The sequence below is a fragment of the Thalassophryne amazonica genome, chromosome 12 (genome assembly GCF_902500255.1).
Source record: "Thalassophryne amazonica chromosome 12, fThaAma1.1, whole genome shotgun sequence".
Classification (NCBI taxonomy): Eukaryota; Metazoa; Chordata; class Actinopteri; order Batrachoidiformes; family Batrachoididae; genus Thalassophryne; species Thalassophryne amazonica.
In genome coordinates this window covers 63,814,675-63,836,793 of record NC_047114.1, presented here as the reverse complement: position 1 = coordinate 63,836,793, position 22,119 = coordinate 63,814,675, and the positions used below count along the sequence as shown (strand labels likewise).

Sequence of the window (22,119 nt, the reverse complement as noted above, 5' to 3'; positions counted from 1 at the left end):
CTGAAAACTCACTTTTCCACATGGATCCAGCTACATTCACAGACTTTTGCTTCAGATTGAAAGTCAGGTGTTTGCCCAGTGTCACAGCTGTAAGTCCTGTACAGCCACTCGGCTAATTTGAGGCTCCAAAACCTCTTTGCATCAGTACTTGTTGAAATTCAGTTATTTCAACTAGAAACTTCTATACCACTCTCATTTCAAATGTCACCTTCTGGCTTCACTTGAGTATTCATATTACTCAATTTATTCAATTGTACAAATCCATTTTGTTCCATTATTTGAGAAACAAACAGGACTTTGACAGAGTTGTGTCACTGTTTCCTGGCTCGGACTAAATTAAGATTACCAAGGCTGATTTTTTTTTTTTTAAACATTCAAATGATTCCTTTGTTTTCCCAACACTGACTCAAAGGTTTAGGTTGTTCAGCTCCTTCATGTGGAGTAAATGTAAACCCAGAATTGTCAGGTTCTAAGGGTGGTTTAGATTTGCCCAATATCAAAAAAATACCAGTTGTGTGCCCAATTGATCTATATCAGACTGGGCAAAGAACATGATGCCCTCTGCCTCACTAGATATTGAACAGACCAAGAGAATGCAAGATTTAAAGATAAACTGGCAGTAAGTCCTCTGAAGGCATAGTAATCAGTTTGTCTCAGAGAAACTTCCATCTTTATTCCCAATAGTCAAGCCTGATTTTTTTGCCAGAATGTTGGCCTTTTCTTAAAGTGTTAATGGAACAATTACACTGAGATTTTCCACATATGGTCTGTCATTTGAACAAATGATAAATACCAGCTCTCAAAACAAGACTTACAGTTTCTTACGAGTGAAATGAGGCATATTACCAAGATTAATACTTATTGAACAGCCAAGTTCTGCTGTGGAGAAAATACCATTCCAGTATGCAGGGAAGGCATCTTAAAATTGCGCCATGTTGTAATCCACAGCGGCTTAAAGGTGCATGTGAGAACATGCAGGATGTTTGGTGTTACACTAAAAAGATATCCATCTGTACTTGAACATGAGCGACAATCATGAAGGCATCTCTGACCTGTCACTTTCTCCTTGTTCTTAACCCCTTAACACCCATTGTCGCATATATGCTACAATCTCTGACTCAAACATTCTTACCTTTGCTCAGAAGAATATAGTGAGTGGATCAGTGATGAGTGCCTTTCTGTCCAAGGTTGGTTTAAGATTATATTGGAATCTCAAATATTTTTCTGACCAGTTCTACCAAGTTTGGCAGTCCCTTTGTGACTTTTCCTCCATTATTGTATAATTAATCCCTGGACTCTTGCAGCCTGATCTGCTACCGGCGTGGATAGTTTCCTGGGACCTTCTTATACTCATTTTATTTTTGATTGGAGGTTTTGTGGCACTGTTCATGTGCCTGTAGGAAATTCAGTATATATGGGGGAACAAAGAAGTAAAAGCAGGACAACTTAATCCACTAAACACTTTTATTTAGGCTGAGCTGCATCATGTAATTCTTGATCTTGATGGGCCCGAGCATTAGGTCTCCTTCAAACTCTGGATCTACAGGAACATATTTTCATGTTAAGAGTTTCATTTACTGCATTTGGGAAGAAAACAAAGATCAAGGTTTAGACACCTACCAGCTGTGGACACGTCTCTGGATGTCCGCACATTCTGGCAGCTGGTCTCACAACAGCTGCACACCTCATCATTTCCATCTGCAGACCTCCACCTAAATTAAAATGCATTACATGCCCCTTAGCTATTGCGGTGGGGTTGTGCTGTTCATTAAATTTAGTGAACATACCCATCTATGAATGAGCAAGCCTTGTAGACTGAAGTGGAAGACAGTGGCTGTGCCCTCATGTGGCATGTTATGTAGATCTGTTGGTGTAGAATGAAGCTTTCAAATCTATTACAGAAGTTTGGAAACTTCGCTGCATGAACTCACCGTGTCCCCGTGCTGTTCGTGGAACCGGAAAGCCTCCAGTCGAATACGTAGCTTGTTGTCTCTGGATCGAGGTAAGAACTGCGAGCTGGATCCAGTTAATTTGGCATCGACAAAGCACCTGAGTGTTTAGCGGTACAGATACAGACATTCAGAATCAAGGACATTTAACTGAAGAGGAAAAATATAAAAAAGGTTGAGCTTGCCCCAAGTTTTGTATGAAGTGGTAACTTGGTTCAGCATTTGCATCAGGTACTGGGGTGGCAACACAGTGATCCACAAAGACCCGGAGGGGTATGTGGATGTACTTGATGGATGCCTCAATATTTATAGCATTTCCCAAGTAGTACTGATGTGAAGGCCTGTCAGACTCCCAGTCCTCTGTAGAACATAAAGTTAAATTCAGAAAGTTGATGCATAATGTTTAATACATGTGCAGAAGCCAAATTAAAGCTATTCTCACCAGTCATCAGTGAGAGCGAAAAGTGTATACGCCCTGTTGTTTCCCCTATGGAGGAACTGTAGGGCATCCACGTTGGCTCCAGGCCATTACTGCTCACGTTCTGCCTCCTGCAGAGAGGATAATTAGCCATTTTAACTTTTGACCTTGCAAGCTGCCTTCGGGAGCTTTAAGAAGTAGTGCATTTTCAACTGAAGCATTCTAAATTAACGTTATGATCGCATACATTTAATTAAAGTGCCAATACCTCACATAGTAGCACTCGATAAATGCCACAGCCTCGTTGGTCTTCACTATGGGCGTGTTGAGCAGTGCTGATGGTTTATAGCTTAGAGCAAAAGTGTAGATGAGGAAATCTTTGGTCATCTGAAAAAGTCAATGTGAAAGAAACTTTGATTGCAGGAATTTGTGATCTGGCCCAGTGATAGACTGGTGTCTTGTCCAGGGTGTACCTTGCCTCTCACCCCATGACTGCTAGGATAGGCTCCAGCTTCCCATGACCATTAACTTAGTAGCAGATATAGAAAACTAATTTGTTATCAGTACAATAAGACATGCTTAAACAATTGGCCATATTGAAGATGCTAAACTTGGGTTAGCATATGTCATGGGGCAGATCTAGCTACAAGTGAAGGGTGTTGTGACTTGGGTGTGCTGTAGGTACACCCCCAGTAGGAGGCATCTCTAGGAGATATTAAAGATCTGTGGCCTTTACAACATTCTAAGACAATTTAAGGAATTACAGACTAGTCACTGGAAGTTAAATTCTGCATGCAACAGCATTCATCCTACATTTATGCAATACCTTTCCCATATTCGGTAGCTCTCTTGGTGGCAACCCTTGCAACCAGTTGACAATCCACTTCAGCTGAATTTTTGAAGACAAATACACTGTTTACATTTAGTTTTATCCAGTTATAGCTGCTGGTTTGTTTTATTTGCAAAGTTTTGCTTTTAATATTTTATGTAGCACACCAAGTTTCTTTCAATTTATACAGCGCCAAGTCACAACGAAGTTGCCTCAAGGCACTTCACACAAGTAAGGTGTAACCTTACCAATCCCCAGAGCAAGCACACAGGCGACAGTAGTAAGGGAAAAACTCCCTCTGATGGTTTGAAGAAGAAATCTCAAGCAGACCAGACTCAAATGGGGACCCTCTGTTTGGGCCATGCAGACAACTTACAAGACAAATATACAGGAAAGTTTGCCGGTGCACAGGACAGGAAGGTTGCAGAAACAGACACCACACCCATCTCTGGATGGAGCCGCACCTCAAACAGAAAAAACAATCAGGCATCGGAAAGACAACAAATGCAGTATAATTTCTCAGTATTAAGCAAGAAAAACTAAGGTGATTGCTGGCCACTAGCTCTAAGCTTCACTAAGAGACCCAGAATTTAGATAAAATTAAGGCAGCGGCCCACTCAGTTCCCTAATAAAATGAATTTAAATGTTTTTCTTCTTGAGTGCTGTAATGGTGTAGCTCCTTATACTGTAATTTAGCACCATCAATTGGTCTATTATTTATTATTTCTATACCGTCAACTGGCTACCACATGCTTGGAGGTCAGAATCAAAGATGATCAGCTGACTGTCCATGTCCACTCCTGTCACCTCACAGTCACCCAGGGTGAGGTCAGTAAATTGGACAAGTTGGATGGGTTGGTTATTGCCCAGGAAATCCTGCTTCACCTCCACATGGACCCCAGTCTCACTACACTGAACAGACACGCTCTCTGCTGGTACCGGTTGCCATCGCTGCTCAGACATCACCTCCGGTTTAGCTTCCGAGACAACAGGAGACGCTGGCTGGGATATTACCATTTGGACAGAAGGCCTACGTTTGGTCTCCCGTTTGACAAATGCAGGCTTCTTGAGACCAAACATATCTGATGGTTTAACAACAGCAGCACTAACATGTTGGTCAGTGAAAAGATGACTCCAGACACCATAGACACATGTTACTATCACAGCAACCAGAAGCCAAGCAGAGCTGTTACCACATGCCATTATTGCTCCAAAGTGTAACAACTACAGCATCTGCACAGGATGAAAGAAGGTTTTTATATCACCAGCAGACTCAGGTGGTCTGAATTGCTCTGCAGATTGCAGGGCTGGAAATAAATCAGTGTTAATTGCTGTCGAGACAAGGTTTCTCAAGTCTTTATTCTACATATTATAGATGTTATCTACTGAGCCACATGGGAAATATTTTTGGCCCAGTTTGTCTGTTTGAGGACGACATCATACATAAATTAACAGGCTGATTTTAAGTGAAATTTGGTGATAAGTTCAACCTTTTGTTTGAACTTGATGATTCAGATCTTCAAGGTGTAATAAAAACATGGGATTTTCTGTCTGGCGGGCTTTGCAATAAGAAAGTGTTGATTACATTTTATGACAGGTGCGAAAAGCAAAAGATGAATGAATGAATGCAGATCCAAACATATTAATTCAGATTTTATTTCTTCTGTTGATTTATATATTGATATATATATATATATAGTTTGCACTGAGTGTTCTTGTTCTACAGTCTCAGGTACATGACTGCTATAATTTTTGCAAACCACTAGATGTCACTGTGCTTTCTTTGGTTCAGAGTAAAATTTATTTATTTTATGCACAATTACATAGCTTCACAAGGCTTTGCCTTTGCCCATAGCTTCTGCCTACTGCAGAAATAATCAATCAGTAACGACCAATCAAAATTTCAGTTTGGCGATAAGGATCAAAGGCCAGGATAGGTTCTTGATTCTGACTCCTTTGATCCTAGTTACTGGATCAAAGCAAGGATGACATCCAAATCAAAGAAAAACAATCAGGAAACTAGGACTGCAAGCAGTCATATACGGGCCCTCGTTCCGCGCAACCGCCTACCCAGGCCAGTGGGTGCCCTTGTGACCACATGTGGGCATGTGCATGCAGGGGCAACCACTCATCACACAGTTAAAATTTTAAACAAATCACACAATGCATCAAGGAGTTATGACATGTTGATTGTTCATCCACTAGGGGGCACTCAGTGTACAAACAGAGGGGCTGGGTATGTTCAGGAGCCAACTGTCATCATACATGTGAAGTTTCAAGTCAGTCAGGCAAAGCATGAAGGAGTTATCATGACTTGATATTCCATGGCAAAGGGTCAAAATGGCGGCACCATAGCGGCCACACCCTTCAACATAGAGAAAAGCTTTCGATAACTTTTGGTCAGTGTCATCTCTGGATGCTGTCAAAGAAATTTGAAGTGCATTGGACAACATCCCTAGGAGGATTTCGTTCAAATACAACATGTGGAAATCATTTCAAAATGAGAAGAAAATTCAAAATGGCCAACTTCCTGTTTGGCGTAGACTCATGGTGCAAGAGACTTTTTTGTACGTCTATGCAAGTCACACGTGTACCAATTTTCATCTCCCTACTCCAAAAAAAAAAAAAAAACGTATGGGGAGGGGTTTTTGAAAATTTCAAGGGGGCGCTATTGAGGCACTTTGCCCCGCCCATGGGCGAGGCCCCTATGAATTGTAGGAGGTTGTCATGCTTGACCTGTGTATCAATTTTCATGATGATATGACAAAATTAAAGCCGTCAAAAGGAAGAACGTAATTTCATGGCGAAGGGGCGATATTCGGTATGCCTCCACACAGAAGCCGTTACTCGTACGTTCACGGCGATCATCACCTATGTTCACCAACTTGTTCTGCATGTTTTAGAAGTGGAAGGAAGTTGATGGTGTTAAGTATGTGACATCAGTACCTGTTTAAGTATAATGTTCCATGGCGAAGGGTCAAAATTGCGGCGCCATAGCGGCCACACCCTTCGACATAAAGAAAAGCTTTCGATAACTTTTGGTCAGTATCGTCTTTGGGTGATGTGGAAGAAATTTGAAGTGCATTGGACAAAATCCCTAGGAGGAGTTTGTTCAAATACAACATGTGGAAATCACGCCAAAATGAGAAGAAAATTCAAAATGGCCGACTTCCTGTTTGGAGTAGAACCATGGTGCAAGAGACGTTTTTGTACGTCTATGCAAGTCACACATGTGTACCAATTTTCATCTCCCTACTCCAAAAAACCCCTATGTGGAGGGGTTTTTGAAAGTTTCAAGGGGGCGCTATTGAGGCATTTTGCCCCGCCCATGGGCGACGCCCCTATGAATTGTAAGAGGTTGTCGTGCTCGACCTGTGTATCAATTTTCATGATGATGTGACAAAATTAAAGCCGGCAAAAGGAAGAACGTAATTTCATGGCGAATGGGCAATATTCGGCACGCCGCCACACGGACGCCGTTACTCGTAACTTCACGGCATTCATCGCCTATGTTCACCAATTTGTTCTGCATGTTTTAGAAGTGGAATGAAGTTGATTGGGTTAAGTATGTGACATCAGGACCTCTTAAAGTAAAAATAGGACATTTCCCGCCACCAGCGGGGGGCGCTATGGCGCAGGTGGGAACTTAAGTTATGTAGACGTTCAGGGCGGAGCCCTCATCATGTCCAGCAAGTTTGAAGGATCTACGATGAAGTATGTGGGCGTGACAGCCGTTCGAAGTGAAATGGCGTGCTCCGAAAAGCTTGCCAAAGTTTGACGACCCCTAGCAGCCACGCCTTTTGACTTAATTAGAATCTTTTGATAACTTTTGATCACTATTGTGTTGTGATGATTTTGACCAAATCTGAAGACAATCGGATGAAATCCCTAGGACGAGTTCGTTCAAATGTAAGTAGTGGAAATGGCCAAAAATGGCAAAAAATTGCTCAAAATTGAAACTTAAAATCAAAATGGCCGACTTCCTGTCGATATTTCACCATGACAGTAAGAGACTTTTTTGTGCGTCCTGGCATGGTAAATATGTGTACCGAATTTTGTGAGGCTACGATGAAAAAAGCCCAATGAGGAGGGGTTTTTGAAAATTTCTAGGGGGCGCTATTTCGCGATTTTTCTGCGACCATGTGCGACGCCCCCAAAATATTGAATTTCGGATCCGGCCGGACGACTTCGGAAAGTTTGGCGAGTTTTTGAGCATGGGAAGAGACCGAAATTTCGATTTCAAAAGTGAGAATAATAATAATAAACAGCGCAATTACAATAGGGTCCTCGTAGGACGTTGCCTACTCGGGCCCTAATAAAGGTCAGTAATTAAGACTCTCAGTGTGGCATTATGGCCAAAAGTCAGTGATCCAGAACAAGAAGACGGGATGAAAAAAGCCAAATGATGCAGAAAGATGGGCAGAAACAGAAAAATTAAACAGTTGTGGTGCCCTCATGAACAGAGCACAGCAGACAACACAGAAGGAAACAGAAAGAGGAAGGTTGTAAACGAGTTAGAAGAAACTAACAGGATTAATAAATGGAATAGTTTTGACCATGTTTAATGATTGGTCTCCAAAGGAAAGGTCAAAGAAGGTCAACATCCATTGGATTGTGTCACATATATAGCATGAAGCGTAACAAATGGTGCAGAGTATTCCCTTTTTAATATTAACCCAACCAATAATTTGTGTCTTTTTTTTTTTTAACCAAAATTGGAGCCACTTTAACTTTTGACAACTTTTTTTTGCACAAAGTGAAATTGACCTTGGTCATAATTTCTACTGGTTTTACCCCATAACTCCAAAAATATTCAGATTATCCAAACTATGCCTTGTTTGAATCTTTGTGGAATACTTTTCAAAATGATTGGAGCACTGTAGCTGCCTCATTGGGATGGTCGTCATACACTTTTGGTAGGCCATGGTATACTGAGGCTGGATTGTTGAAGTGTTGTGTATTCCCCTTCCGTGGTACCGAACCCCCCCCAATCGACAGCTTACTGCTGGTTTTGGTTTATTGTAGTAAACACTCAAATACAATTGCTGATATGTTTGATCCATCATAGCAAACAATTGTGCACAATTTTAAGTTCTCCAAACAAACAAACAAAAAAAAATTAAGTGCAAGTCTCTGAGCAAAGTGTCACTGGGCTTTTAGATGTGTTCACTGCCAGTCAGAAACCTCTTACTGTGAATTAATCAGCAAATTTTTAGATAAAGACACCAAACGTCTGTATTAGATCAGCATTATATCCACCGAAGGTTAAACTCACAAAGTTGAATTTGTACAATATCTGTTAACTACTTGATCCTCACTGTTACATGTACAACAACACAACAAAACTCACTTTAATATCATTCAAGATATGGTTATATGAGGTATCGGACCACATGAAGACAGAACAACATCCACATGTACAGATGAGCTTCTGCAGACATGACTTGCACACAACCAACAAACCTCATTAGGATTAAAAAAAAAAATCTGTGAAATTCAGGAGAAAAAAAATATTTCCATCAAAGTATTACTCCCCCCACCCCATTCCAATGCACCACCCCCTCTTTGTACCACCATCAGGTCAGAGGTCAGCTCCTGGTTCCAACCTAAGGTTTACGATTGTCTTTTTTTCAGCAGAAGAGGCATGACAGATGCGACGCTGGTATGGTTCTGATGTGCACGAGAGCTTTGGTCTATTACAAGTCCCCCTCTGATGACGCCTTTGGTCCATCAAAAACCGGAAACGGTTCATCTCAGAGTTCAACTTTTGATTCTCTTCTGTTGAATCCATGAAGCAATGCTTCACTTCTACAAGACAAACAAGAAAAATAAATGAACAATAATAAAATTATGCGTGCAACCAGAAGCCAAACAAAGGTGAAGTTATGCGCAAAACCCAGGGGCACTCACTAGAGTGCATACCTCTGCCAATCTGCAACTGTTAAATTGATTTTCCCACCCCGAAGGTCGAATCGGAGGAAGTTCGGATCCACCAGGACTCTTCTTAGAGCTGGCTACATGTCTAAACTGAACAATCAGGGGAGAAGGACATTAGACAGTCAGGTGACCAAGAACCCGATGGTCACTCTGTCAGAGCTCCAGCATTCCTCTGTGGAGAGAGGAGACCCTTCCAGAAGGTCAACCATCTCTGCAGCAATCCACCAATCAGGCCTGCATGGTAGAGTAGCCAGGCAGAAGCCACTCCTTAATAAAAGGCACATGACAGCCTGGCTGGAGTTTGCCAAAAGGCACCTGAAAGACTCTCAGACCACGAGAAACAAAATTCTCTGGTCTGAAGAGACAAAGATTTAACACTTTGGCATGAATGCCAGGCATCATGTTCGGAGGAAACCAGGCACCATCCCTCCAGTGAAGCATGGTGGTGGCAGCATCATGCTGTGGGGATGTTTATCAGTGGCAGGAGGAATAGGGTTGGTTATCGAAAAACGGTTATTTTCTAGAATCTTTAAATGATTTGATACACCAACATCAATAGCCTTTTTGCTTAATGATTCCCTTATCGGTCCTTCAGAGCGGCCGCGGTGTCTGAGGGTGTTTATTGGGAAAATGATCATTTCTCTACATTGACTGCAGACCGATTCTGCAGCGGCTCCGCTTGAAGCCTGAACCAACAAGGCAGTGCTCCAACCCGCTGCTTCGTTGGTTCTCTGCTTTTCAGAAGTGGAAAGTCTGCTTCTTAACTCCCCTCAAAGCCATTTAAAGATGTCAATCATGAGTCACTTTTGTGCAGATTAAAGTCACTAACTGGGACTCTTGCCTTGTTGCAGGCAACAAACGAGAACTGTCCTCCGTTCGCACAGCTCTAAATGCTACACCGCTCTCTGCTGAGTCAAGTTAGAAGTTAGTAACTTCAAACGCCCCCAAAATGAGGCATCTGTTCTTTATGAATTAGATTGATGCTGACTTGCAGCGCAGCCGGGTGAAGAGCTTTTGACAAAAACTACAGATTGTTTATTTATGTCCGGAGATCATGAATCCAGTGACCAATTTCATATTTATTTACTTTAAAACTCAATAAAATCTTGTTGACATGTAAAGCCTACTTTTAGTGCACAGAAAATTCACAAGAGGTATTCATAAGGGAACCAATAAGGAATTAGCTTGATATGCAGAGTTGATAATGGCATAGATATCTATAAAATCTTATCAATACCCATCCCTAGGCAGGAACTGGGAGACAAGTCAGGATTGAGGGAAAGATGAACACAGCAATGTACAGAGACATCCTGAATGAAAACCTGATCCAGAGTGCTCAGCCAAGATATCAATGGAGTGGCTTCAGGAGAACTCTGTGAATGTCCTTGCGTGGCCCAGCCAGAGCCAAGACCTGAATCCAACTGAACATCTCTGGAGAGATCTGAAAATGGCTGTGCACCGACGCTCCCCATCCAACCTGATGGACGTTGAGGGGTGCTGCAAAGAGGAATGGACAAAACTGCCCAAAGATAGGTGCACCAAGCTTGTGGCATCAAAGTAAGGGTGTGAATAATTACATACACGTGATTTCTAGTTTTTTATTTTTAATAAATTTGCAAAAAAAAAACAAAACAAATCACTTTTTTCATTTTGTCATTATGGGGTGTTGTGAGTAGAATTTTGAGCGAAAAATTAATTCACTCCATTTCGGAATAAGGCTGTAGCATAAAAAAAAATGTGGAAAAAGCGAAATGCTGTGAATACTTTTCGGATGCACTGTAAGTAAGTTATTACAGATGCTTTATAGTCATAATTTTGATAGTTTGTATCACATCCTTCCTATCAGGGAAGCCTAAGTAGAATCATTGACTAATATCAATTATTGCAAACGTTTCCAAAAACTATCAGGAAGTACAAGAGATTAGTAAGGAAGAAGTGAGGGCTGCTATGAAGGGGATGAAGAGTGGAAAGGCAGTTGGTCCAGATGACATTCCAGTGGAGGCATGGAAATGTCTAGGAGAGATGGCAGTAGAGTTTCTAACCAGATTGTTTAATAAAATCTTGGAAAGTGAGATGATGCCTGAGGAGTGGAGACAAAGTGTGTTGGTTCCTATTTTCAAGAACAAGGGTGATGTGCAGAGCTGCAGTAACTACAGAGGCATAAAGTTGATCAGCCACAGCATGAAGTTATGGGAAAGAGTAGTAGAAGCTAGGCTTAGAAAACCGGTGAAGATCTGTGAGCAGCAATATGGTTTCATGCCGAGAAAGAGCACTACAGATGGTAGAGAAGCTTGAATCTTCGACTGGACTGGGTTGCTTGACACGAGGACGTTTCGCTTCAAATTGCAGAAGCTTCCTCAGCTAAAATTCTTGCTCTGGTGGTCTGACTTCTGTCTTGACTCTTGTAGAGAATAATAATCAAGAAGTCCCAAAAGCTGGAGTTTTAAACCTAACCAGACTCCTCCTACTGAGAGGCAGACCGCTATAGGCTGGTGACTAAACAATAGCTCTAATTAGCACCTATTGTGCTCTAGTTAGCACCCTCCTAATGACAGGGCAGCTGTCCCTCCTAATGATGGGATGGACCCTCTCTTGATGGCTCCCTTGACGACTCTGCTGATGACGTGAATGACTCATTACCATGAACAAAAGACAAACTGCTTTGACCAGAGTACCCCATTGTAAACAGGGGATAAAGCGTGTCTCAGACCCCTTCTCCGGTTAAGGCTGGGTTGCAAACGCTTCACAAAGAGTGCCTCCTTGACCCCTCTCTCAAACCATTTCTTCTCTCTGGCTAATATTTTAAATTCCTTGTCCTCAAACGTGTGGTTAGTGTCTTTAAGGTGGAGATGAACTGCAGACTGAGGTCCACTGGCGCCCTCTCTGCGGTGCTGGTATAACCTTTTGTGTAAAGGTTGCTTAGTCTCACCTATGTAGTGTTCGTTACAGTTTTCCTGACATCTGATAGAATACACTACATTGCTCTGTTTGTAACTAGGGATCCTGTCCTTAGGGTGAACTAATTTCTGTCTCAAGGTGTTAACCGGTTTAAAGTAAACTGGGATTTTGTGCTGTCTGAAGATCCTCTGTAGTTTTTCCCCCACTCCTGCTAAATAAGGGAGAGACATTTCTTCTTGTCTCCGTCTCCTGTCTATCTGGTCTCTTTGTTCTCTGGGACTTCTGCACTTTGTCCAGGGACCATTGTGAGTACCCACATACTGCGAGGGCTTTCCGGACAAGTTGTTCTTTAGCCCTTCCCTCTGCAGTTGTGGGCACCTGTAGGGCTCTGTGTTGAAGCGTTCTGATCACCCCGAGCTTGTGTTGAAGGGGGTGGTTTGAGCCAAAGAGCAGATATTGGTCAGTGTGAGTAGGTTTTCTGTAAACCCCTGTCTGGAGCTGCCTGTTCTCTCCAATTGTAACATCACAGTCCAAGAAGGCTAAATGGTTGTTTCTGGCATCCTCACGTGTGAACTTGATATTGGTGTCCACCAAGTTTATGTGTTCTGTAAAGTCCTCAACTTCCTGTTGCTTGATTTTAACCCATGTTTCATCAACATATCTGAACCAGTGACTGGGAGAGATGCCCGTGAAAGACGTCAAGGCTGTCTTCTCCACTCGCTCCATGTACAGATTGACCACAATGGGGGATACCGGAGACCCCATCGCACAACCATGAATCTGCCTGTAGTAATTCCCCCTAAACAGGAAATACATGGTGTTAAGACAGATCTCCAAGAGTTGGCAGATGTGGTCTGGTGTGAGTTTGGTCCTTTCAAGTAGAGACACATCCTCCAGCAGTCTCTGCCTCACAGCTGAGATGGCCTCAGCGGTGGAGATGCAGGTGAACAACGAAGTCACATCAAATGACACGATTGTTTCATCTGCCTCCAGCTGCAGGTCCTTGATCTTGTTCACAAAATCTTGTGTGTTCTCCACATGGTGGTCTGAGTTACCCACGTCAAGCAACCCAGTCCAGTCGAAGTAGGGACCTCCGACTAAGAGTCACAGCAGTCTGAACAGTGCTAAGCCTCCTCCATCCAACATCACAGGAGAAGAACGGAAAGCTTTGTCAGCACTGCAAAAGGACCAAAGCATCCTTATCCTGCCAGCGGATAAAGGCAGATGCACGGTGGTCCTGAACACATTGGACTACGAGGCCAAGATCAACAACTTGCTCAGTGACTCCAATACATACGAACGTCTGAAGAGAGACCCCACGAGCGGCTATAAGAAGAAAATCATTAGCTACCTCCAAAACATGGAGAAAGAGGGACTCATCGACATGCAGACATACTACAGACTGTACCCTGGGGATGCCACTCCGTGCATCTATGGACTGCCCAAAATCCACAAACAGGACGTGCCACTCAGGCCTATTGTATGTAGCACAGATTCCATCACGTACAATTTGGCCAAGCACCTCAAGTGGATTTTGGCTCCTCTAGTGGGTAACTCAAACCACCATGTGGAGAACACACAAGATTTTGTGAACAGGACGCTTCAACACAGAGCACTACAGGTGCCCACAACTGCAGAGGGAAGGGCTAAAGAACAACAACTTGTCCGGAAAGCCCCTGCAGTATGTGGGTACCCACGATGGTCCCTGGACAAAGTGCAGAAGTCCCAGAGAACAAAGAGACCAGATAGACAGGAGACAGAGACAAGAAGAAGAGGAGTGTCTCTCCCTTATTTAGCAGGAGTGGGGGAAAAACTACAGAGGATCTTCAGACAGCACAAAATACCAGTTTACTTTAAACCGGTTAACAATTTGAGACAGAAATTAGTTCACCCTAAGGACAGGATCCCTAGTTACAAACAGAGCAATGTATTGTATTCTATCAGATGTCAGGAAAACTGTAACGAACACTACATAGGTGAGACTAAGCAACCTTTATACAAAAGGTTATACCAGCACCACAGAGAGGGCGCCAGTGGACCTCAGTCTGCAGTTCATCTCCACCTTAAAGACACTAACCACACGTTTGAGGACAAAGAAGTTAAATTAGCCAGAGAGAAGAAATGGTTTGAGAGAGGGGTCAAGGAGGCATTCTTTGTGAAATGTTTGCAACCCAGCCTTAACCGGGGAGGGGGTCTGAGACACGCTTTATCCCCTGTTTACAATGTGATACTCAGGTCAAAGCAGTTTCAGTCTTTTGTTCATGGTAATGAGTCATTCACGTCATCAACAGAGTCGTCAAGGGAGCCATCAAGAGAGGATCCGTCTCATCATTAGGAGGGACAGCTGCCCTGTCATTAGGAGGGTGCTAACTAGAGCACAATAGGTGCTAATTAGAGCTATTGTTTAGTCACCAGCCTATAGCAGTCTGCCTCTCGGTAGGAGGGGTCTGGTTAGGTTTAAAACTCCAGCTTTTGGGATTTCTTGATTATTCTTCTCTACAAGAGTCAAGACAGAAGTCAGACCACCAGAGCAAGAATTTTAGCTGAGGAAGCTTCTGCGATTTGAAGCGAAACGTCCTCGCGTCAAGCAACCCAGTCCAGTCGAAGATTCAAGCTTCTCTACTATGGAAACCACCTGGACAACTGAGATCCTACACAGAAACAGCACTACAGATGCAATGTTTGCTCTGAGAATACTGTTGGAGAAGCACAGAGAAGGCCAGAAAGAGTTACATTGTGTGTTTGTGGACTTAGAAAAAGCTTATGATAGGGTGCCAAGAGAAGAGCTGTGGTATTGTATGAGGAAGTCTGGAGTGGCAGAGAAGTATGTTAGGGTAGTGCAGGACATGTACAAGAATAGTGTGACAGCGGTGAGATGCGCAGTCGGAATGACAGACTCATTCAAGGTGGAGGTGGGATTACACCAAGGATCAGCTCTGAGTCCTTTCTTGTTTGCAGTGGTTATGGACAGGTTGACAGATGAGATCAGACAGGAGTCCCCATGGACTATGATGTTTGCAGATGACATTGTGATCTGTAGTGAGAGTAGAGAGCAAGTTGAGTCTAGTCTGGAGAGGTGGAGATATGCTCTGGAGAGAAGGGGAATGAAAGTCAGTAGAAGCAAGACTGAGTACATGTGTGTGAATGGGAGGGAGCCCAGTGGAATAGTGCAGTTACAAGGAGAAGAAGTGGTGAAAGTAGATGAGTTTAAATATCTGGGGTCAACTGTTCAAAGTAATGGAGAGTGTGGTAAAGAGGTGAAGAAGAGAGTGCAGGCAGGGTGGAGTGGGTGGAGAAAGGTGGCAGGAGTGATTTGCGACCGAAGAATATCAGCAAGAGTGAAGGGGAAAGTTTACAAGACAGTAGTGAGACCAGCTATGTTGTACGGCTTAGAGACGGTGGCACTAACAAAAAGACAGGAGGCAGAGCTGGAGGTGGCAGAGCTGAAGATGTTGAGATTCTCTTTGGGAATAACAAGAATGGACAAGCTCATGTGGGACGGTTTGGAGACAAAGTCAGAAAGGCGCGATTGAGATGGTTTGGACATGTGCAGAGGAGGGACCCAGGGTATATAGGGAGAAGGATGCTGAGGATGGAGCCACCAGGCAGGAGGAGAAGAGAGAGGCCAAAGAGGAGGTTTATGGATGTGTTGAAGGAGGACATGCAGGTGGTTGGTGTGACAGAGGAAGATACAGAGGACAGGGTGAGATGGAAATGATTGATCTGCTGTGGCGACCCCTAACGGGAACATCCGAAAGACAAAGAAGAAGGTAAGATTACTTTATTAATCATGATGGATGATGCCTTGATTGTAGCCAGGTAAATTGGGGCACTTAATGTGCACATGATAGTGAATAGGTCTCACTCCCCCAACAGCTAAAGGATTCTCTGGCCACTGAGGCCAGAGCCCGGGTTTTACCCGACTGGACAGAGCGTCTGCCTCCCATGCCGGACATTGTGAGTTTGCATCCCGAGGAGAGCGAGTGGGAGGACTCAAAGACACAACAGACGAAATAGAGTACAGCCGCTACACATACACCCACACCTAAATACAAACCCATTTGCTAGTAAACCTAAAGTGCATAAGCATATTAAAGGCTACACTGCACAGTTAAAAAAAAAAAAAAAAAAGAAAATCAGAATTTAAAACTCTGCCAGTGGCCTATTGATACCGAATATTTTTTCCAGTAATTTTATTTTTTTAGTGAAATTTCATTGATGCAACTAAATTTTCAAAGGTGAATTGATCACTTTTGCTGAAAATCTTTGATAATGCTGATATTTGATAATACAATAATGTGTAGAATATATAGTTGTCACAGCTTTCAGATTACAACTGCGTCACATTAACCTGTCGCGAGTGGTTGGTTTTCGGCTTTGCTGCATTTCCCCGCTGTGAGCAGTGAGCTGACTGGAGCATTTGGAGCTGTACGGTGAAGATGGGGCGCAGTGGGAGGTGGATCCCGCGGTGGAAACGCTGCTTTAAGGAGATCATCGAGGATCTGAAGAATAATGGCAACACCACGCTGAGGGTGGCTGATGATGCTCTGACTGCTGGGTGCCAGAGTGCCTGATGGGAAAGAGGCAGGGAAAAAGAAGAAAAAGGAAAATGACAGGGAAACAAGAGAAAAGGGACAATAAGGTGTGGGGGGGGGGGGGGGGGGGGTGTACTGTCTTAAATTGTCATCAGGCTTCTCTCACACATTAAGTGACACCTACCAGAGAAAGTCCCGGAGAAGATTCCTGGAGATGGACTCACAAAGCTGTGGATGACGGCGCCCGTCTGCTGCAGCGCTGCGCTGGATACAGTACTCTGTAAGAAAAAAAAAAAACCGACATCATAAAGGTAGCACGCCTGCTACAGGAAGCCCTGCACAAAATAGCTGAGACACCAGCGCAACTTCTCAAATCGATCTGCTGCCACTTCATCGCATCTCTCTGTCGCATCCAGCTGCCTGCTCTCTTGTAATTGATACATGTGCATTACCTTTCATAGCGTAATTAATTACGTCTGCCAAAGCCGTAATAAAATCATACCCATTTATTTATTGATTTGTCTGCCTGTTAGCAAGTTTACGCCAAAAGTACTGCACGGATTTTAACAAAATTTTCACAACAGATAGATACTGGATTAAATTTTGGAGGTGATATGGATCCAGATTCTGGATCAAGTTTCACTTTATATAGGCTTTGAAGGATTAGTGTTAGCAGGATAACGTCAAAGCTACATCACAGATTTTCACCAAATTTGCACCACAGATACATAACAGGCATTGGATTGATTGATAAGCAATTAACGACACTACCTAATAGGCAATGGAAGAGTCCATTAAATTTTGGAGGTGATCTGGATTCAGATCAAGTGTCACTTTATATAGGCTTTGGAGAATGACATCAAAACAACTTCAGATTCCAAATTTTCATCATGGATACATTTTAGGCCATGGAAGACTCCATTAAATTATGGAGGTGATCCGGATCCAAATCCGGATTCTAGATCAAGATTTCACTTTATATACATTTTGAAGGATTACGTCAAAACTACTTCATGGATTCTCACCAAAATTACAACACAGATAGGTATTAGGGCATTGAAGACTGCACTGAATTTTGGAGGTGATCCAGGATCCAAGTTGGCGGACTTCAGAAATCTCTGATTGCTTGTCATTATTAATGGGAGGATTGATTGTTGGCAATGTTTTAATGTGACTCAGGTAGTAAAATGTGAACATATTTTAACTGTACTGTGTGAGCTTTCATGCCATCCATGACCAGGTGGCAGCACGGGACAATACATCTGAGCAACAAACTGACAGTCAGAGTACACAATAATGTATCAATATCTCATGATTGATTAGGACCAGGTACACCAAATTCTACTGAGTTGACCTTGGCATTAATATTTGCCATCATACAAAACTGGAGGTTCCTATATACATTTGCTTGTTAGTTATCATGTTCAAATCCAGGAGACTACAAGACTGTTTAGTGCAAGGAATTATGACTGCAACGCCAAGTCAGCACTGTGGAGTGGATTTACTTTTAGCAGAATGGCTAACCTCTTTGGCAGTCGAAGCTGGTACTGGGCTTGTGGGTCCGGGACCGGGTGAACAGACAGGGGTGGCTGCTTGTAATGGACAGTTCTGATGTGGACCAAGTGAAGGAAAAGTCTGCGATGGAAGAACAGGTGGTGAAATGTGGTCAGAGTGACAGGAGTCACGTGGCGATGAATGGTGCTGACAGATTACAGGAGAGTGTCCAGTGGATAGGTGGGAAGTTGGGTCCGATGAGTTAAAAGACATTCTGGGATTTTTGCTGCCAGGTTGAAGCAGGGATGTAGAGTCCTTGGCTGCAGGAGGGGCTTTTGAAGAAGGTGGTTTAGGGAAGCCTGTGTTGCAGGATGAGGCAGATACAGAGTGGCTCATATTGGTGCTGTTAGCTGGTCCCGTGTGCAAATCCCTGCAGTACTGAGCCATCAGGTTCTGGGGTTGCGCTGCTGCATTCTGTGCAGAGAGTTGGAGCTGCACATGCATCCTCTGGGCACCGATTCCCAGGACAACGGTCACAGGTGAGCGTCCAGACAAGAAGTCCTCAACCTGCAGGATGGTCCGCAAAACTTCACAGTTAAACATAACACTGACCCTCTCACTAAGCAAAGCATCACTCTGTGTGTGTGTGTGTGTGTGTGTGTGTGTGTGTGTGTGTTACTGACCAAATAAAAGGAGGTCTGCAGTTGTGCACAGTGTAGATGTGAGCCAGTATCTGTTTTGTTGCACAGCTAAAGTGCAGTATTTTTGCACTACATAAACAGATCTTCCAACCTTATGAAGGTTTTTCCCCAAATTACTGGACAAAACTGAGTGAATTATGCTACAAATGTACATTTTATTTTGGCTAAAATCAACGTAAATTGTGGTGCACATGCAGATCCTCTGTTGACTGCAATTTTTCAACATGAAAGTCATAATTTGATATGGTACAGAGAATGATTTTCTTTGAAAGAAGTCAAATTTTAGCTTCAGTTTGGCTGAAGGCACGTGGGAGGCTCAAGCCTAGATTTGATGCGGCTTCTTGAATGAACATCATAAAGCATGTATACTGTGTACTGGTGATCCAACATATCAAAGTTGCACAAGGCAGAGATTCTCCAATAACAGCCATAGAAGCCTATAACTCCTTCAGAGTTGTCTGGGAGTTTTGGTGGCTTCCCTCACTAAACCTCTTGCAGGGTCACTCAGTTTTTGTGAACTGCCTACTCCAACCAGATGTGTCGTACAATAACCAACCCAGTCTCAAGGGTCTGACAATACCATACCGTTTGTATATCATGGCACTGACTAGGAAACGTTCATGTGTCCATCCTTTGATATCAGTTATATTTAGTTTGTCCAATTACCTAAGAGTTCTGAAAATGTTGGCACTATGAATATAAACCGCCTTTAATTCCTCTGAAACACTGATGTGAAAGTTTTGAAATTTTCCCAACAGTGTTTTCAGTTTTTCATCAATAATTTGCAGTACCGACGAAAAGTTTTTATCATCCCCTTTCATATGCCCCATCTATTCTTAAATTCCAATTTTATTCCTCTTGTACATTTTGTTCCATATTTTCCCACGTGGTGGGCATCAGTTTTCTTCCAGTGATTGCTAGCTTGGTAGCCGACACTCGTGAAGGCAGGGAGCTGTTTCTAACTTTTCATAATCTATTTAGCATCCTCTAACCAACCAGCAGGTGGAGGACATCTTTGAAGGTACTACTTAGGCAAAACAAAGTTGGTTTTGTGATCACTCTGGTGCATCAGCATTTACCACTAATGAATTACTTCCATCTCCACTATTTGTATTTTTAATTTTGGTCAGTTTTAAGATTATAGAATTATTGTTTTTGAGTTATTGTCTTCACAAGCCGGTTGAGATCAAGCGGTTATTTTCAGCCATCCAAAATGAAGCACACTTGGAACAAGAAAAAGGTGCAGTTCTTATACTGACCACTAGATGCTGGCTCCAAAATGGAACATGTTGCCATAGAAGCCCATGTATAAATGTCCAACTTTAGAGCAGGAAATACAAAAATAATAAAAAAACAAACAAAAAATGATATGGACACCCTGGAACTTTTTTAATAATACATTAGTTTAAGACGGTTTACACCATAAAGGTATTTATAATTAGGGGCATAGCTACTTTGAGTGGCAGGTACTGTATGCCGCTGTGAGCCGAGCTCAGATCTCTGTTTGCTCAGACGCCATCATTTGTTGTGGTGGATCTTGGTGGTGTCTGTCCTTTCTAAATGTTTTATTACAAATATCTGACAATATACCTTGTTGTGTGGTTAATTACTGATCACGTAAGATGTCTTCAGTATCAAGTGAAATTTTTATGTTATTTAATTTTGTTTGCTAATTGTGTTAGCACTTTTAGCAGCTATCAGCAGTTTGACGACATTAGGTCCAGTAATCTCAGATTAGTGAGGAAATAAGCGAGTCCTAATTTGTAATGCCCACACTAAAGCCATGCATTATGAAAACTACTGCCCAATTCCCCAAAATATGATTTAATAATCATCTAAACAAAGATTAGCCTGTTAGTTTATTCAGTAACTCTAAGATGGGGCTTCATTTATCCTGCCCAGGTCATGCAGGGTCACACCCACGCTTCTCCTTTTTACCCATTTAAGGGTTGGTTGTGAAGTAGGCAGAATAAAGGTGCCCTGACACTTTCCCAACTTTTGGTCCCACACTCTCGAGCACTTCGTCGTGATAATTCCACCCACTGTGTTCCTAGCTGGATGCCGCGCTTTGTGCGGTGGACGCTGCGTATAGAAAAATACTTATTTCATAGCGAATTATTCATTTTCTCTCAGAGTTTGGCTGCTGAAAACACCTCTAATCGGTTCCGGAATCACAGAGGATCGTTCCAGTTGGAACTTTTTTTTTTTTTTCTCTCGCTCTCTCTCTCTCTTTCCTGCGTTTCATGACGTGGAGAACGCATTTGGAACAGTCTAAAATGTAATTATTTGTAATGTTTATATTGTAATTGCTTGGTAAAACAGTTGCTTATTCATTCCTTCTTATGAGCAACTGCACAAGTATGTTTATGATAGATTTAACATCTCGTTATAATCAATCAGATGAGTTGCGCTGTGAAGCAGTGCGCTGAAGCAATCACTCGCACTCACACCGTGTTTTTTAAATTGTCTGCTCAATGTTCACGTGAAGTTCACGTAATTAATGCATGAGATTCTGAACATTGCAAAATTTTCTTTGCACACTTGCACGAAGCCGCGCACAGTTTATAACGGTTTACACCGGTTTGTGACAAGTTTACTCTCTTGCATGGCAGAGTGCGTGCAAGTACGTGAATCAAATTCGTGCAAGTGTCAGGGCACTGCCAACAGAGCGACACTGACAGCAGCACTTTTTGAGTTTCAGAAGTGACTCTTTTACATCTCTAATCCCCAAGTTGCTCCTGGTGTGTAGTGAGCATCTTGCGTGGCAACACCCTGACATTATTGTGCAAGTGTCTGTGTGTGAATGTGAGGCATCACTGTAAAGTGCTTTGAACTTCTGATTCAGATGGAAAAGTGCTACATAAATGCAGTTCATTACTCTGTGGGTCACGCAGGGTTTGTCCAGTATATATGCAGTCTATGGTTGAGATGGAGTCACTCACTCACCCGCTCATTTACATTTTTGCTGTTGCCAGCAAAGGGAAACTAATCAAATTATTAACACTGCTTTTATATCAAGAATTATTATTATTTTATTTTTTTTGCCCATTTACAACTTCTACTTACTTGAACTTCTGTTAAACTTTCCAGAACCTTCAACAGAGGTGCATTAATGGTCTGCAAACAGAACAAAACACTTCTTTATTCTCTAAATTCTGATGCACATGACATCTTATTTATTTATTATTATTATTATTATTATTTTTTTATTTTATTTTTTTTTTTAAGTGTCACTTACTAATAAACCAGCTTCCATGGCAGGGACCAGAGTCAGCGTGCTGTCGTCTCCTACACCCAGATCCAACAGTTTTCCGGCTGTCAGCTGCCTGCATGAATAAACCACGAGAAGCAACATAAT

At 42.6% G+C, this 22,119-nt stretch overlaps 2 protein-coding genes across 3 annotated transcripts in view; both read right to left on the bottom strand.

The window, feature by feature from the left end:
• The window catches only part of LOC117521574 (midnolin-like), a 30,567-nt gene that overhangs the window by 8,057 nt on the left and 391 nt on the right, over positions 1-22,119 (bottom strand). The window contains exons 2-7 of the mRNA XM_034182898.1: positions 22,000-22,087; positions 21,828-21,878; positions 18,091-18,627; positions 16,751-16,844; positions 16,383-16,601; positions 8,755-9,004 (exon numbers count right to left, since the gene is read on the bottom strand). Coding sequence (XP_034038789.1) covers positions 8,778-9,004; positions 16,383-16,601; positions 16,751-16,844; positions 18,091-18,627; positions 21,828-21,878; positions 22,000-22,087 — 1,216 coding nt within the window. The 3' untranslated portion in view covers positions 8,755-8,777. The remainder of the gene's footprint in view (positions 1-8,754; positions 9,005-16,382; positions 16,602-16,750; positions 16,845-18,090; positions 18,628-21,827; positions 21,879-21,999; positions 22,088-22,119) is intronic.
• On the bottom strand, positions 1,451-4,668 carry LOC117521575 (zona pellucida sperm-binding protein 3-like). Of its 2 annotated transcripts, none has more exons than XM_034182900.1 (8): positions 3,929-4,668; positions 2,636-2,754; positions 2,392-2,498; positions 2,135-2,309; positions 1,932-2,049; positions 1,788-1,864; positions 1,621-1,712; positions 1,451-1,540 (listed from the first exon to the last, which is right to left on the bottom strand). In XM_034182900.1, the coding sequence occupies exons 1-8, from the start codon at positions 4,397-4,399 to the stop codon at positions 1,455-1,457; spliced, it is 1,245 nt and encodes a 414-aa protein (XP_034038791.1). In that variant the 5' UTR covers positions 4,400-4,668; the 3' UTR covers positions 1,451-1,454. The 2 variants fall into 2 exon arrangements, with proteins under 2 accessions (XP_034038791.1, XP_034038790.1); XM_034182899.1 differs by having other exon boundaries at positions 1,621-1,715; positions 3,929-4,663.

Bases quoted from the DNA above. Each gene is read 5' to 3' on its own strand.
- LOC117521575 (XM_034182899.1), bottom strand. From the start codon at position 4,399: ATGGCATGTGGTAACAGCTCTGCTTGGCTTCTGGTTGCTGTGATAGTA. The intron at 2,755-3,928 runs GTATAGAAATAA...TGACTTTTTCAG, and splicing joins CATGTGGTAGCCAGTTGACG to ATGACCAAAGATTTCCTCAT. The intron at 1,865-1,931 runs GTGAGTTCATGC...CTACACCAACAG, and splicing joins ACGAACAGCACGGGGACACG to ATCTACATAACATGCCACAT.